The sequence below is a fragment of the Oncorhynchus masou genome, unplaced genomic scaffold, assembly GCF_036934945.1.
Source record: "Oncorhynchus masou masou isolate Uvic2021 unplaced genomic scaffold, UVic_Omas_1.1 unplaced_scaffold_3972, whole genome shotgun sequence".
NCBI lineage: Eukaryota > Metazoa > Chordata > Actinopteri > Salmoniformes > Salmonidae > Oncorhynchus > Oncorhynchus masou.
The window spans coordinates 11,874-30,000 of NW_027010373.1; the positions used below are offsets into that span (position 1 = coordinate 11,874).

General features: G+C 43.4%; 1 protein-coding gene across 1 annotated transcript in view; it reads right to left on the bottom strand.

Annotated features, from left to right (window-relative positions):
* Positions 1-9,113: 9,113 nt before the first annotated feature.
* LOC135534813 (transmembrane protein 8B-like) overlaps positions 9,114-18,127 on the bottom strand; it is an 11,567-nt gene continuing 2,553 nt past the window's right edge. Inside the window, exons 3-4 of the mRNA XM_064961649.1 lie at positions 14,642-14,758; positions 9,114-11,819 (exon numbers count right to left, since the gene is read on the bottom strand). Coding sequence (XP_064817721.1) covers positions 11,529-11,819; positions 14,642-14,758 — 408 coding nt within the window. The 3' untranslated portion in view covers positions 9,114-11,528. The remainder of the gene's footprint in view (positions 11,820-14,641; positions 14,759-18,127) is intronic.

Genomic DNA, 18,127 nt, shown 5'->3' on the forward strand with positions numbered 1-18,127 from the left:
CTGTGTTGTATTCGATAGGTAACTCTGTGTTGTATTAGATAACTGTGTTGTATTAGATAGGTAACTTTGTGTTGTATTAGATAACTGTGTTGTATTAGATAGGTAAGTCTGTGTTGTATTAGACATGTAATTCTGTGTTGTATTAGACAGGTAACTCTGTGTTGTATTCGATAGGGAACTCTGTGTTGTATTCGATAGGGAACTCTGTGTTGTATTCGATAGGGAACTCTGTGTTGTATTCGAATAGGGAACTCTGTGTTGTATTCGAATAGGAACTCTGTGTTGTATTCGAATAGGAACTCTGTGTTGTATTCGAATAGGAACTCTGTGTTGTATTCGAATAGGAACTCTGTGTTGTATTCGAATAGGGAACTCTGTGTTGTATTCGAATAGGGAACTCTGTGTTGTATTCGAATAGGGAACTCTGTGTTGTATTCGAATAGGGAACTCTGTGTTGTATTCGAATAGGGAAATCTGTGTTGTATTCGAATAGGGAACTCTGTGTTGTATTCGAATAGGGAACTCTGTGTTGTATTCGAATAGGGAACTCTGTGTTGTATTCGAATAGGGAACTCTGTGTTGTATTCGAATAGGGAACTCTGTGTTGTATTCGATAGGGAACTCTGTGTTGTATTCGATAGGGAACTCTGTTGTATTCGATAGGGAACTCTGTTGTATTAGATAGGTAACTCTGTGTTGTATTAGATAGGTAACTCTGTGTTGTATTAGATAGGTAACTCTGTGTTGTATTAGATAGGTAACTCTGTGTTGTATTAGATAGGTAACTCTGTGTTGTATTAGATAGGTAACTCTGTGTTGTATTAGATAACTGTGTTGTATTAGATAGGTAACTCTGTTGTATTAGACAACTGTGTTGTATTAGATAGGGAACTCTGTTGTATTAGACAACTGTGTTGTATTCGATAGGGAACTCTGTGTTGTATTCGATAGGGAACTCTGTGTTGTATTCGATAGGGAACTCTGTGTTGTATTCGATAGGGAACTCTGTGTTGTATTCGATCGGTAACTGTGTTGTATTAGATTACTGTGTTGTATTAGATTGTGTTGTATTACCTGAGTTAACTATCGAATACAACACAGAGTTACCTATCGAATCCAACACAGTTATGTAATACAACACAGAGTTACCTAACTGTGTTGTATTCGATAGGTAACTCTGTGTTGTATTCGATAGGTAACTCTCTGTTGTATTCGATCGGTAACTCTGTGTTGTATTAGATCGGTAACTGTGTTGTATTAGATAGGTAACTCTGTGTTGTATTAGATAACTGTGTTGTATTAGATAGGTAACTCTGTGTTGTATTAGATAACTGTGTTGTGTTGGATAGGTAACTCTGTATTGTATTCGATAGGTAACTCTGTGTTGTATTCGATAGGTAACTTTGTGTTATATTAGGTAACTCTGTGTTGTATTAGATAACTGTGTTGTATTAGATAGGTAACTCTGTGTTGTATTAGATAGGTAACTCTGTGTTGTATTAGATTGGTAACTCTGTGTTGTATTAGATAGGTAACTGTGATGTATTAGATAGGTAACTGTGATGTATTAGATAGGGAACTCTGTTTTGTATTAGATAACTGTGTTGTATTCGATAGGGAACTTTGTGTTGTATTAGGTAACTCTGTGTTGTATTAGATAACTGTGTTGTATTAGATAGGTAACTCTGTGTTGTATTAGACAGGTAATTCTGTGTTGTATTAGATAGGTAACTCTGTTTTGTATTAGATAGGTAACTCTGTTTTGTATTCGATAGGGAACTCTGTGTTGTATTAGATAGGTAACTGTGTTGTATTAGATAACTGTGTTGTATTAGATAGGGAACTCTGTGTTGTATTCAATAGGGAACTCTGTGTTGTATTCGATAGGTAACTCTGTGTTGTATTCGATCGGTAACTCTGTGTTGTATTAGATCGGTAACTGTGTTGTATTAGATAACTGTGTTGTATTAGATAGGTAACTCTGTTGTATTAGACAACTGTGTTGTATTCGATTGGTAATACAACACAGAGTTACCTATCGAATACAACACAGTTATGTAATACAACACAGAGTTACCTAACTGTGTTGTATTAGGTAACTCTGTGTTGTATTAGATAGGTAACTCTGTGTTGTATTAGATAACTGTGTTGTATTAGATAGGTAACTCTGTGTTGTATTCGATAGGGAACTCTGTGTTGTATTAGGTAACTGTGTTGTATTAGATAGGTAACTCTGTGTTGTATTAGGTAACTCTGTGTTGTATTAGTTAGGTAACTCTGTTGTATTAGACAACTGTGATCCTCATCTCTCCCAAGTGGTCATTCTCTCTTTCTCCCCTTACCCATCTGTCTATCGCCTCCTTTGAATTCCATGCTGTCACAGTTACCAGCCCTTTCAAGCTTAACATCCTTATCATTTATCGCCCTCCAGGTTCCCTCGGAGAGTTCATCAATGAGCTTGATGCCTTGATAAGCTCCTTTCCTGAGGACGGCTCACCTCTCACAGTCCTGGGCGACTTTAACCTCCCCACGTCTACCTTTGACTCATTCCTCTCTGCCTCCTTCTTTCCACTCCTCTCCTCTTTTGACCTCATCCTCTCACCTTCCCCCCCTACTCACAAGGCAGGCAATACGCTCGACCTCATCTTTACTAGATGCTGTTCTTCCACTAACCTCATTGCAACTCCCCTCCAAGTCTCCGACCACTACCTTGTATCCTTTTCCCTCTCGCTCTCATCCAACACTTCCCACACTGCCCCTACTCGGATGGTATCGCGCCGTCCCAACCTTCGCTCTCTCTCCCCCGCTACTCTCTCCTCTTCCATCCTATCATCTCTTCCCTCTGCTCATACCTTCTCCAACCTATCTCCTGATTCTGCCTCCTCAACCCTCCTCTCTTCCCTTTCTGCATCCTTTGACTCTCTATGTCCCTTATCCTCCAGGCCGGCTCGGTCCTCCCCTCCCGCTCCGTGGCTCGACGACTCATTGCGAGCTCACAGAACAGGGCTCCGGGCAGCCGAGCGGAAATGGAGGAAAACTCGCCTCCCTGCGGACCTGGCATCCTTTCACTCCCTCCTCTCTACATTTTCCTCCTCTGTCTCTGCTGCTAAAGCCACTTTCTACCACTCTAAATTCCAAGCATCTGCCTCTAACCCTAGGAAGCTCTTTGCCACCTTCTCCTCCCTCCTGAATCCTCCTCCCCCTCCCCCCCCTCCTCCCTCTCTGCAGATGACTTCGTCAACCATTTTGAAAAGAAGGTCGACGACATCCGATCCTCGTTTGCTAAGTCAAACGACACCGCTTGTTCTGCTCACACTGCCCTACCCTGTGCTCTGACCTCTTTCTCCAGATGAAATCTCGCTTCTTGTGACGGCCGGCCGCCCAACAACCTGCCCGCTTGACCCTATCCCCTCCTCTCTTCTCCAGACCATTTCCGGAGACCTTCTCCCTTACCTCACCTCGCTCATCAACTCATCCCTGACCGCTGGCTACGTCCCTTCCGTCTTCAAGAGAGCGAGAGTTGCACCCCTTCTGAAAAAACCTACACTCGATCCCTCCGATGTCAACAACTACAGACCAGTATCCCTTCTTTCTTTTCTCTCCAAAACTCTTGAACGTGCCGTCCTTGGCCAGCTCTCCCGCTATCTCTCTCAGAATGACCTTCTTGATCCAAATCAGTCAGGTTTCAAGACTAGTCATTCAACTGAGACTGCTCTTCTCTGTATCACGGAGGCGCTCCGCACTGCTAAAGCTATCTCTCTCCTCTGCTCTCATCCTTCTAGACCTATCGGCTGCCTTCGATACTGTGAACCATCAGATCCTCCTCTCCACCCTCTCCGAGTTGGGCATCTCCGGCGCAGCCCACGCTTGGATTGCGTCCTACCTGACAGGTCGCTCCTACCAGGTGGCGTGGCGAGAATCTGTCTCCTCGCCACGCGCTCTCACCACTGGTGTCTCCCAGGGCTCTGTTCTAGGCCCTCTCCTATTCTCGCTATACACCAAGTCACTTGGCTCTGTCATAACCTCTCATGGTCTCTCCTATCATTGCTATGCAGACGACACACAATTAATCTTCTCCTTTCCCACTTCTGATGACCAGGTGGCGAATCGCATCTCTGCATGTCTGGCAGACATATCAGTGTGGATGACGGATCACCACCTCAAGCTGAACGTCGGCAAGACAGAGCTGCTCTTCCTCCCGGGGAAGGACTGCCCGTTCCATGATCTCGCCATCACGGTTGACAACTCCATTGTGTCCTCCTCCCAGAGAGCTAAGAACCTTGGCGTGATCCTGGACAACACCCTGTCGTTCTCAACTAACATCATGGCGGTGGCCCGTTCCTGTAGGTTCATGCTCTACAACATCCGCAGAGTACGACCCTGCCTCACACAGGAAGCGGCGCAGGTCCTAATCCAGGCACTTGTCATCTCCCGTCTGGATTACTGCAACTCGCTGTTGGCTGGGCTCCCTGCCTGTGCCATTAAACCCCTACAACTCATCCAGAACGCCGCAGCCCGTCTGGTGTTCAACCTTCCCAAGTTCTCTCACGTCACCCCGCTCCTCCGCTCTCTCCACTGGCTTCCAGTTGAAGCTCGCATCCGCTACAAGACCATGGTGCTTGCCTACGGAGCTGTGGGGAACGGCACCGCAGTACCTCCAGGCTCTGATCAGGCCCTACACCCAAACAAGGGCACTGCGTTCATCCACCTCTGGCCTGCTCGCCTCCCTACCACTGAGGAAGTACAGTTCCCGCTCAGCCCAGTCAAAACTGTTCGCTGCTCTGGCCCCCCAATGGTGGAACAAACTCCCTCACGACGCCAGGACAGCGGAGTCAATCACCACCTTCCGGAGACACCTGAAACCCCACCTCTTCAAGGAATACCTAGGATAGGATAAGTAATCCTTCTCACCCCCCCCTTAAATGATTTAGATGCACTATTGTAAGTGGCTGTTCCACTGGATGTCAGAAGGTGAATTCACCAATTCGTAAGTCGCTCTGGATAAGAGCGTCTGCTAAATGACTTAAATGTAAATGTTGTATTCGATAGGTAACTCTGTGTTGTATTCGATAGGTAACTTTGTGTTATATTAGGTAACTCTGTGTTGTATTAGATAGGTAACTCTGTGTTGTATTAGATAGGTAACTCTGTGTTGTATTAGATAACTGTGTTGTATTCGATAGGTAACTCTGTGTTGTATTCGATAGGGAACTCTGTGTTGTATTCGATAGGGAACTCTGTGTTGTATTCGATAGGGAACTCTGTGTTGTATTCGATAGGGAACTCTGTGTTGTATTCGATAGGGAACTCTGTGTTGTATTCGATAGGGAACTCTGTGTTGTATTCGATAGGGAACTCTGTGTTGTATTCGATAGGGAACTCTGTGTTGTATTCGATAGGGAACTCTGTGTTGTATTCGATAGGGAACTCTGTGTTGTATTCGATAGGGAACTCTGTGTTGTATTCGATCGGTAACTGTGTTGTATTAGATAACTGTGTTGTATTAGATAACTGTGTTGTATTAGATAGGTAACTCTGTGTTGTATTAGATAACTGTGTTGTATTAGATAGGTAACTGTGTTGTATTAGATAACTGTGTTGTATTAGATAAATGTGTTGTATTAGATAGGAAACTTTGTGTTGTATTAGATAACTGTGTTGTATTAGACAACTGTGTTGTATTAGATTGTGTTGTATTACCTGAGCTAACTATCGAATACAACACAGAGTTACCTACACAGTTATGTAATACAACAGAGTTACCTAACTGTGTTGTGTTAGGTAACTCTGTGTTGTATTAGATATGTAATACAACACAGAGTTACCTATCGAATACAACACAGTTATGTAATACAACACAGAGTTACCTAACTGTGTTGTATTCGATAGGTAACTCTGTGTTGTATTCGATAGGTAACTCTGTGTTGTATTACATATCTAATACAACACAGAGTTACCTATCGAATACAACACAGTTATGTAATACAACACAGAGTTACCTAACTGTGTTGTATTAGATAGGTAACTCTGTGTTGTATTAGATCGGTAACTGTGTTGTATTAGATCGGTAACAGTGTTGTATTAGATAACTTTGTTGTATTAGACAGGTAACTCTGTGTTGTATTAGATAACTGTGTTGTATTAGATTGTTAACTGTGTTGTATTAGATAGGTAACTCTGTGTTGTATTAGATAACTGTGTTGTATTCGATAGGTACCTTTGTGTTATATTAGGTAACTCTGTGTTGTATTAGATAGATCTAATACAACACAGAGTTACCTATCGAATACAACACAGAGTTACCTATCTAATACAACACAGTTATCTAATACAACACAGAGTTACCTGTGTTGTATTAGATAGGTAACTCTGTGTTGTATTAGATATGTATGTATTAGATGTTACTGTGTGTTAACATGAGGAAGAGGTTCTATTCATGTTACTGTGTGTTAACATGAGGTTCTATTCATGTTACTGTGTGTTAACATGAGGTTCTATTCATGTTCCTGTGTGTTAACATGAGGTTCTATTCATGTTCCTGTGTGTTAACATGAGGTTCTATTCATGTTAACATGAGGAAGAGGTTCTATTCATGTTCCTGTGTGTTAACATGAGGTTCTATTCATGTTAACATGAGGAAGAGGTTCTATTCATGTTCCTGTGTGTTAACATGAGGTTCTATTCATGTTACTGTGTGTTAACATGAGGAAGAGGTCCTATTCATGTTACTGTTTGTCAACACGAGGTTCTATTCATGTTAACGTGAGGAAGAGGTTCTATTCATGTTACTGTGTGTTAACATGAGGTTCTATTCATGTTACTGTGTGTTAACATGAGGAAGAGGTTCTATTCATGTTACTGTGTGTTAACATGAGGAAGAGGTTCTATTCATGTTACTGTTTGTCAACACGAGGTTCTATTCATGTTAACGTGAGGAAGAGGTTCTATTCATGTTATTGTGTTAATGTGAGGAAGAGGTTATATTCATTATTTAACAGCCCTGCAGGTCCAGAGAATCCATCAGATTCCCTAATGGATGTAAACAGATTAACACACACAGCTGGATACCAAGCACACACACACTGTCTAGATGAGCACACTGTAGCAGGGATTATGGGTAATCCTCCATTCTTACTTCCTCTGGTGAATCACACACAAACATACACCAATCAATGCTGAACAGCATCACACAACCGAGACATCACATAGTGTTTCTATGTAAACAGTCCTACCATACCAGAGCATGTTTCCATGGAGACAAGGATGGAAGGGCGCTATGGAAACAGTCCTACTGTACTAGATCATGTTGCCATGGAGACTAGGATGGAAGGGCGCTATGACTGTCTAGATGTCTAGATGCACGGTAGAATGTCTAGACGCACGGTAGAATGTCTAGACGCACGGTAGAATGTCTAGACGCACGGTAGAATGTCTAGATGAACGGAATAATGTCTAGATGAACGGTAGAATGTCTAGATGAACGGTAGAATGTCTAGATGAACGGTAGAATGTCTAGATGCACGGTAGAATGTCTAGATGCACGGTAGAATGTCTAGATGGACGGTAGAATGTCTAGATGGATGGTAGAATGTCTAGATGGATGGTAGAATGTCTAGATGCACGGTAGAATGTCTAGATGCACGGTAGAATGTCTAGATGCACGGTAGAATGTCTAGATGCACGGTAGAATGTCTAGATGCACGGTAGAATGTCTAGATGCACGGTAGAATGTCTAGATGCACGGTAGAATGTCTAGATGCACGGTAGAATGTCTAGATGCACGGTAGAATGTCTAGATGCACGGTAGAATGTCTAGATGAACGGTAGAATGTCTAGATGGATGGTAGAATGTCTAGATGCACAGTAGAATGTCTAGATGCACAGTAGAATGTCTAGAATCTCAAGCCGCACGGTAGAATGTCTAGATGCACGGTAGAATGTCTAGATGCACAGTAGAATGTCTAGAATCTCAAGCCGCACGGTAGAATGTCTAGATGCACGGTAGAATGTCTAGATGCACGGTAGAATGTCTAGATGGATGGTAGAATGTCTAGATGGATGGTAGAATGTCTAGATGGATGGTAGAATGTCTAGCCGCACGGTAGAATGTCTAGATGCACGGTAGAATGTCTAGATGCACGGTAGAATGTCTAGATGCACGGTAGAATGTCTAGATGCACGGTAGAATGTCTAGATGCACGGTAGAATGTCTAGATGAACGGTAGAATGTCTAGATGGATGGTAGAATGTCTAGATGGATGGTAGAATGTCTAGATGAACGGTAGAATGTCTAGATGCACAGTAGAATGTCTAGAATCTCTAGCCGCACGGTAGAATGTCTAGATGGATGGTAGAATGTCTAGATGCACGGTAGAATGTCTAGATGCACAGTAGAATGTCTAGATGCACAGTAGAATGTCTAGATGCACAGTAGAATGTCTAGAATGTCTAGATGCACGGTAGAATGTCTAGATGCACGGTAGAATGTCTAGATGCACGGTAGAATGTCTAGATGGACGGTAGAATGTCTAGAATGTCTAGCCGCACATAAAACATGTAAAGTATCAGAGGAAAAGTCCATCAGCATCCCATGAAAATGTACCTATATTTACCATATCAGAAACATTACATTAACATCTCATTAACATAACATGTGATCATGAGGGATCAAAAACTCTTTCAGAACATAAAAACATTATTATTAACCCAACACCAGAACATTAAAATGCTTCATTCTAACTCAATATCATTGTGAAATAAAAGCAGTATGACCAGAGAATAAGAAGAATGGTGGAACTGGTCTTGCAGAACAGAGAGTGGAGAGGCACTGGATACACCATCTGATTTGTTTCAAAATACACATTCAGAGAAAGACCTCTACACAAATTACATTTAGATGTCATTAAAATTACATTATTACACTTAGTCATTAAAGTGCTTTAAGGAGAAGGAAGGGAGTAAGGAACGGAGGGCGGATATAGAATTGGAACAGGGCCCATTGAGGTGTGGGAAAGGGAACCCTAGTCAGTTGTACAGCTGAATGCATTTAACCCATTTGAATCAGAAGTGCGGGGGGGGCTGGATGCATTTAACCCATTTGAATCAGAGGTGGGGGGGGGGCTGAATGCATTTAACCCATTTGAATCAGAGGTGCGGGGGGGGGGCTGAATGCATTTAACCCATTTGAATCAGAGGTGCGGGGGGGGGCTGAATGCATTTAACCCATTTGAATCAGAGGTGCGGGGGGGCTGAATGCATTTAACCCATTTGAATCAGAGGTGCGGGGTGGGGCTGAATGCATTTAACCCATTTGAATCAGAGGTGCAGGGGGGCTGAATGCATGTAACCCATTTGAATCAGAGGTGCGGGGGGGCTGGCTGAATGCATTTAACCCATTTGAATCAGAGGTGCGGGGGGGGGCTGAATGCATTTAACCCATTTGAATCAGAGGTGCGGTGGGGGCTGAATGCATTTAACCCATTTGAATCAGAGGTGCGGTGGGGGCTGAATGCATTTAACCCATTTGAATCAGAGGTGCGGGGGGGGGGCTGAATGCATTTAACCCATTTGAATCAGAGGTGCGGGGGGGTGGCTGCCTTAATCAACGTCCACAACATCGGCACCCGGGGAGCAGTTGTTGTTGGGGGTAAACTGCCTTGCTCAAGGGAAAGGGTTCCTTTGAGTAAATATACCATTACAGTGTTTGAATCGAGACAGATAACGTCAGTCTACAGGTTGTAGCTGTGCTGGTAGACTTCCACTCATTCTGCTAATGCTAGTTAGCATTGACTCGTGAAACGACTTTTAACCTCCTCAAAACTACACACAGAGAAATAAATTGTATCAATGAGAAAAAACATCTTAATTGCTAGAATCTGGCACTTCTTTACTCAGGGCTGTTCAGTTCTGGTTCTGGAGGCCCGAAACACTTCTGTTTCTGCAAGTTAATTACACTCACCCCTGATTTTACTAGCAGTCCTCCTCTATCTAGTAGTGAATCTAAACTAGAGGAGGACGAGGAGGAAAGGAGGAAGAGGGAGGGGCAAGACATGATGGATTAGCAGGCAGTGATGTCATATAAATATATTATTATGAAAACATTCATATCCTTAACCAGAAATATATGTCATATATATATATATACATACTGGGACCACACCAGGATTATATACACACACACACAGCGAGCAGAGCTGGGACCACACCAGTATTACTTCATAGTATCAAGGAAACACCAAGAGGATGTAACTTCTTTAGGAAAACAGCCCTAATATTGGAAACATCATTATGTTTTCATTAATATTTTCCCAGACTATAAAAAACTAGATTTTACATCCAGCGGGTTATTAAACATCATTATGTTTTCATTAATGTTTTCCCAGGCTATAAAACACTAGATTTTACATCCAGCGGGTTATTAAACATCATTATGTTTTCATTAATGTTTTTCCAGGCTATAAAACACTAGATTTTACATCCAGCGGGTTATTAAACATCATTATGTTTTTATTAATGTTTTTCCAGACTATAAAACTCTAGATTTTACATTCAGCGGGTTATTAAACATCATTATGTTTTCATTAATGTTTTTCCAGGCTATAAAACACTAGATTTTACATCCAGCGGGTTATTAAACATCATTATGTTTTTATTAATGTTTTTCCAGACTATAAAACACTAGATTTTACATTCAGCGGGTTATTAAACATCATTATGTTTTCATTAATGTTTTTCCAGGCTATAAAACACTAGATTTTACATCCAGCGGGTTATTAAACATCATTATGTTTTTCCAGGCTATAAAACACTAGATTTTACATCCAGCGGGTTATTAAACATCATTATGTTTTCATTAATGTTTTTCCAGGCTATAAAACACTAGATTTTACATCCAGCGGGTTATTAAACATCATTATGTTTTCACTAATGTTTTTCCAGGCTATAAAACACTAGATTTTACATCCAGCGGGTTGTTAAACATCATTATGTTTTTATTAATGTTTTTCCAGGCTATAAAACACTAGATTTTACATCCAGCGGGTTATTAAACATCATTATGTTTTCATTAATGTTTTTCCAGGCTATAAAACACTAGATTTTACATCCAGCGGGTTATTAAACATCATTATGTTTTCATTAATGTTTTTCCAGGCTATAAAAAACTAGATTTTACATCCAGCGGGGTATTAAACATCATTATGTTTTCATTCATTTTTTCCAGGCTATAAAACACTAGATTTTTACATCCAGCATTTATTAAACATCATTATGTTTTCATTAATGTTTTTCCAGGCTATAAAACACTAGATTTTACATCCAGCGGGTTATTAAACATCATTATGTTTTCATTAATGTTTTTCCAGGCTATAAAACACTAGATTTTACATCCAGCAGGTTATTAAAGGACAAAAGAGTTGTCTGTTTCAGATATTCATTTTTGCCATGGAAAACAAATCTGTCAATACTGGTATGGTCACAGCCTTAAACCTATGTGACAGTGTTGGTCTCCACAGGTCCAGGGTCAGAGGTCAAGTGACAGTATATAGTTCCTCCTTGGTGCTGTGACAGAGTGTGTAACCACAGACTCCAGGGCTCCAGGTGTTCATGGAGTCTGTCTCTCTGGGAGGCAGAAGGAACACCACACTAGAGGCAACCAGGACGTGCCATAGAGAGTGTGTGTACAGGTAGTTGTCCTCCGTCTCAGCAAACACGTACACACACACACCGACCAGCGCTGAGGCCAGGCCTGGGAGGAGAAACAGTACCCAACGCCGCCAAGAGGGGGGGTAGCACTGTTTCCTCTTCAGCCCTCGATACACCTGGAAACACACACATTATACAGTTACACACAACCTTAACCTGGCAGGAGGCTAAAACACTGTCTCCTCTTCAGCCCTCGATATACAGTAACAGTCAACAGTTTGGACACACCTACTCATTCCAGGGTTTTTCTTTATTTTGACTATCTTCTACATTGTAGCATAATAGTGAAGACATCAAAACTATGAAATAACACATATGGAATCATGTAGTAACCAAAAAAGTGTTAAACAAATCAAAATATATACTATATTTGAGATTCTTCAAAGTATCCAACCTTTGCCTTGATGACAGCTTTGCACACTCTTGGCATTCTTTCAACCAGCTTCAGGAATGCTTTTCAAACAGTCTTGAAGGAGGTCCCACATATGCTGAGCACTTGTTGGCTGCTTTTCCTTCACTCTGTGGTCCAACTCATCCCAAATCAACTAATTTGGGTTGGGGTTGGGTGATTGTGGAAGCCAGGTCATCTGATGCAGCACTCCATCACTCTCCTTCTTGGTCAAATAGCCCTTACACAGCCTGGAGGTGTTTTTTGGGTCATTGTCCTGTTGAAAAACAAATGATGGTCCCGCTATGCTCAAACCAGATGGGATGGCATATTGCTGCAGAATGCTGTGGTAGCCACATGCTGGTTAAGTGTGACTTGAATTCTACATTTACATTAGATTTAAGTCATCTGGCAGACGCTCTTATCCAGAGCGACTTACAAATTGGTGAATTCACCTTATGACATCCAGTGGAACAGCCACTTTACAATAATGCATCTAAATCATTTAAGGGGGGGGTGAGAAGGATTACTTTATCCTATCCTAGGTATTCCTTAAAGAGGTGGGGTTTCAGGTGTCTCCGGAAGGTGGTGATTGACTCCGCTGTCCTGGCGTCGTGAGGGAGTTTGTTCCACCATTGGGGGGCCAGAGCAGCGAACAGTTTTGACTGGGCTGAGCGGGAACTGTACTTCCTCAGTGGTAGGGAGGCGAGCAGGCCAGAGGTGGATGAACGCAGTGCCCTTGTTTGGGTGTAGGGCCTGATCAGAGCCTGGAGGTACTGCGGTGCCGTTCCCCTCACAGCTCCGTAGGCAAGTGCCATGGTCTTGTAGCAGATGCGAGCTTCAACTGGAAGCCAGTGGAGAGAGCGGAGGAGCGGGGTGACGTGAGAGAACTTGGGAAGGTTGAACACCAGACGGGCTGCGGCGTTCTGGATGAGTTGTAGGGGTTTAATGGCACAGGCAGGGAGCCCAGCCAACAGCGAGTTGCAGTAATCCAGACGGGAGATGACAAGTGCCTGGATTAGGACCTGCGCCGCTTCCTGTGTGAGGCAGGGTCGTACTCTGCGGATGTTGTAGAGCATGAACCTACAGGAACGGGCCACCGCCTTGATGTTAGTTGAGAACGACAGGGTGTTGTCCAGGATCACGCCAAGGTTCTTAGCGCTCTGGGAGGAGGACACAATGGAGTTGTCAACCGTGATGGCGAGATCATAGAACGGGCAGTCCTTCCCCGGGAGGAAGAGCAGCTCCGTCTTGCCGAGGTTCAGCTAAATAAATAAATAACTGACAGTGTCACTAGCAAAGCACCATCACACCTCCTCCTCCATGCTTCACGGTTTTTCACAGGTGTATTTTCACTGAGTTCCGGCAGAAGTTCTGTTTAACAACATTGGATGGTTGTGTTGTAATTAGTGTTGCGTTGTAATTATGTTTTATTTATTTATCATCTGTTCAGTTCACCTACTCTGTGTCCCACAAAGACATAGGTTGGAACCAAAAATCTCTCATTTGGACTCATCAGACCAAAGGACAGATTTCCACCGGTCTAATGTCTATTGCTCGTGTTTCTTGGCCCAAGCAAGTCTCTTCTTCTTAATGGTGTCCTTTAGTAGTGGTTTCTTTACAGCAATTCGACCATGAAGGCCTGATTCACGCAGTCTCATCTGAACAGTTGATGTTGAGATGTGTCTGTTACTTGAACTCTGTGAAGCATTTATTTGTGCTGCAATTTCTGAGTCAGTTAACTCTAATGAACTTATCCTCTGCAGCAGAGGTAACTCTGGGTCTTCCTTTCCTGTGGTGGTCCTCATGAGAGACAGTTTCATCATAGTGCTTGATGGTTTTGGCCACTGAACTTGAAGAAACTTTCAAAGTTCATGACATTTTCCGGATTGACTGAACTTCATGTCCTAAAGTATTGATGTCGTTTCTCTTTGTTGTTGTTTGAGCCAAAATATGGACTTGGTCTTTTACCAAATACGGCTATCTTCTGCACCCCTAACAACACAACTGATTGGATGAAACGCATTAAGGAAAGAAATTCCACAAACTAACAAGACAACTGTTCATTGAAATGCATTCCAGGTGACTACCTCATGAAGCTGGTTGACAGAATGCCAAGAGTATGCAAAGCTGTCAAAGGCAAAGGGTGGAATCTCAAATATATTTCAATTTGTTTCACACTTTTTTGGTTACTCCATGAATCCATATTTCTACATGGTAGAAAATAGTACAAATAAAGAAAAACCCTGGAAGGAGTAGGTGTGTCCAAACTTTTGACTGGTACTGAATGTATGGATGTGTTGTTACCCAGGAGGTCACCATGGATACATGGATGTATAGTTACCCAGGAGGTCACCATGGATACATGGATGTATAGTTACCCAGGAGGTCACCATGGATACATGGATATATAGTTACCCAGGAGGTCACCATGGATGTATAGTTACCCAGGAGGTCACCATGGATACATGGATATATAGTTACCCAGGAGGTCACCATGGATGTATAGTTACCCAGGAGGTCACCATGGATACATGGATATATAGTTACCCAGGAGGTCACCATGGCCAGTACAGCACAGAGGATGGGTCCCAGCATGTTCCACAGTCCTCTCCGGTCCAGCTGCATGGACATCGCTATCAGCAGAGTACCGAGCATGAACAACATCTACACACACAACAAGCGTTAGCATCACATATCAAGTCTGAGTGTGTTTGTAGTAGGTCTGTCTGTGAGTGTGTGTGTGTGTAGTAGGTCTGTGAGTGTGTGCGTGTGTGTAGTAGGTCTGAGAGTGTGTGTTTGTAGTAGGTCTGTGACACTGTGTGTGTAGTAGGTCTATGAGTGTGTGTGTTTGTAGTAGGTCTGTGAGTGTGTGCGTGTGTGTAGTAGGTCTGTGAGTGTGTGCGTGTGTGTAGTAGGTCTGTGAGTGTGTGTGTGTGTGTGTGTAGTAGGTCTGTGAGTGTGTGTGTGTGTGTAGTAGGTCTGTGAGTGTGTGTGTTTGTAGTAGGTCTGTGAGTGTGTGTGTTTGTAGTAGGTCTGTGAGTGTGTGTGTGTGTAGTAGGTCTGTGAGTGTGTGTGTGTGTGTGTGTGTTTGCAGTAGGTCTGTCAGTGTGTGTGTTTGTAGTAGGTCTGTCAGTGTGTGTGTTTGTAGTAGGTCTGTCAGTGTGTGTGTTTGTAGTAGGTCTGTCAGTGTGTGTTTGTAGTAGGTCTGTGAGTGTGTGTGTGTGTAGTAGGTCTGTGAGTGTGTGTAGTAGGTCTGTGAGTGTGTGTGTGTGTAGTAGGTCTGTGAGTGTGTGTGTGTGTAGTAGGTCTGTGAGTGTGTGTGTGTTTGTAGTAGGTCTGTGAGTGTGTGTGTGTTTGTAGTAGGTCTGTGAGTGTGTGTGTGTAGTAGGTCTGAGACACTGTGTGTGTAGTAGGTCTGTGAGTGTGTGTGTTTGTAGTAGGTCTGTGAGTGTGTGCGTGTGTGTAGTAGGTCTGTGAGTGTGTGTAGTAGGTCTGTGAGTGTGTGCGTGTGTGTAGTAGGTCTGTGAGTGTGTGTGTGTAGTAGGTCTGTGAGTGTGTGTGTTTGTAGTAGGTCTGTGAGTGTGTGTGTTTGTAGTAGGTCTGTGAGTGTGTGTGTGTGTTTGTAGTAGGTCTGTGAGTGTGTGTGTGTGTAGTAGGTCTGTGAGTGTGTGTGTGTGTAGTAGGTCTGTGAGTGTGTGTGTTTGTAGTAGGTCTGTGAGTGTGTGTGTGATTGTAGTAGGTCTGTGAGTGTGTGTGTTTGTAGTAGGTCTGTGAGTGTGTGTGTTTGTAGTAGGTCTGTGAGTGTGTGTTTGTAGTAGGTCTGTGAGTGTGTGTGATTGTAGTAGGTCTGTGAGTGTGTGTGATTGTAGTAGGTCTGTGAGTGTGTGTGTGATTGTAGTAGGTCTGTGAGTGTGTGTGTGATTGTAGTAGGTCTGTGAGTGTGTGTGTGATTGTAGTAGGTCTGTGAGTGTGTGTGTTTGTAGTAGGTCTGTGAGTGTGTGTGTGATTGTAGTAGGTCTGTGAGTGTGTGTGTGTGATTGTAGTAGGTCTGTGAGTGTGTGTGTGATTGTAGTAGGTCTGTGAGTGTGTGTGTGATTGTAGTAGGTCTGTGAGTGTGTGTTTGTAGTAGGTCTGTGAGTGTGTGTGTGATTGTAGTAGGTCTGTGAGTGTGTGATTGTAGTAGGTGTGTGAAGTAGGTCTGTGAGTGTGTGTTTGTAGTAGGTCTGTGAGTGTGTGATTGTAGTAGGTGTGTGAAGTAGGTCTGTGAGTGTGTGTTTGTAGTAGGTCTGAGTGTGTGTTTGTAGTAGGTCTGTGAGTGTGTGATTGTAGTAGGTGTGTGAAGTAGGTCTGTGAGTGTGTGTGTTTGTAGTAGGTCTGTCAGTGTGTGTGTTTGTAGTGGGTCTGTGAGTGTGTGTGTTTGTTGTAGGTCTGTGTGTGTGTGTGTAGTAGGTCTGTGTGTGTGTGTGTGTGTAGTAGGTCTGTGAGAGTGTGTGTTTGTAGTAGGTCTGAATGTGAGTGTGTGTAGTAGGTATGTGAGTGTGTGTGTGTGTGTGTAGTAGGTCTGTGAGTGAGTGTGTGTGTGTGTGTAGTAGGTCTGTAAGTGTGTGTGTGTGTGTGTAGTAGGTCTGTAAGTGTGTGTGTGTGTAGTAGGTCCGTAAGTGTGTGTGTGTAGTAGGTCCGTGAGTGTGTGTGTGTAGTAGGTCCGTGAGTGTGTGTGTGTAGTAGGTCCGTGAGTGTGTGTGTGTAGTAGGTCCGTGAGTGTGTGTAGTAGGTCCGTGAGTGTGTGTAGTAGGTCCGTGAGTGTGTGTAGTAGGTCCGTGAGTGTGTGTGTGTGTAGTAGGTCCGTGAGTGTGTGTGTGTAGTAGGTCCGTGAGTGTGTGTAGTAGGTCCGTGAGTGTGTGTAGTAGGTCCGTGAGTGTGTGTAGTAGGTCCGTGAGTGTGTGTGTGTGTAGTAGGTCCGTGAGTGTGTGTGTGTAGTAGGTCTGTGAGAGTGTGTGTTTGTAGTAGGTCTGAATGTGAGTGTGTGTAGTAGGTATGTGAGTGTGTGTGTGTGTGTGTAGTAGGTCTGTGAGTGAGTAGTAGGTCTGTAAGTGTGTGTGTGTGTGTGTGTGTGTGTAGTAGGTCCGTGAGTGTGTGTGTGTAGTAGGTCCGTGAGTGTGTGTGTGTAGTAGGTCCGTGAGTGTGTGTAGTAGGTCCGTGAGTGTGTGTAGTAGGTCCGTGAGTGTGTGTGTGTGTAGTAGGTCCGTGAGTGTGTGTGTGTGTAGTAGGTCCGTGAGTGTGTGTAGTAGGTCCGTGAGTGTGTGTGTGTGTAGTAGGTCCGTGAGTGTGTGTGTGTAGTAGGTCCGTGAGTGTGTGTGTGTAGTAGGTCTGTGAGTGTGTGTGTGTAGTAGGTCTGTGAGTGTGTGTGTGTAGTAGGTCTGTAAGTGTGTGTGTGTAGTAGGTCTGTAAGTGTGTGTGTGTAGTAGGTCTGTAAGTGTGTGTGTGTAGTAGGTCTGTAAGTGTGTGTGTGTAGTAGGTCTGTAAGTGTGTGTGTGTAGTAGGTCTGTGAGTGTGTGTAGTTGGTCTGTGAGTGTGTGTGTGTAGTAGGTCTGTGAGTGTGTGTAGTTGGTCTGTGAGTGTGTGTAGTTGGTCTGTGAGTGTGTGTAGTTGGTCTGTGAGTGTGTGTAGTTGGTCTGTGAGTGTGTGTAGTTGGTCTGTGAGTGTGTGTAGTTGGTCTGTGAGTGTGTGTAGTTGGTCTGTGAGTGTGTGTAGTTGGTCTGTGAGTGTGTGTGTGTGTGTGTAGTAGGTCTGTGAGTGTGTGTAGTAGGTCTGTGAGTGTGTGTAGTTGGTCTGTGAGTGTGTGTAGTTGGTCTGTGTGTGTGTGTGTGTAGTAGGTCTGTGAGTGTGTGTAGTTGGTCTGTGTGTGTGTGTGTGTAGTAGGTCTGTGAGTGTGTGTGTAGTCGGTCTGTGAGTGTGTGTAGTTGGTCTGTGAGTGTGTGTAGTTGGTCTGTGAGTGTGTGTAGTAGGTCTGTGAGTGTGTGTAGTTGGTCTGTG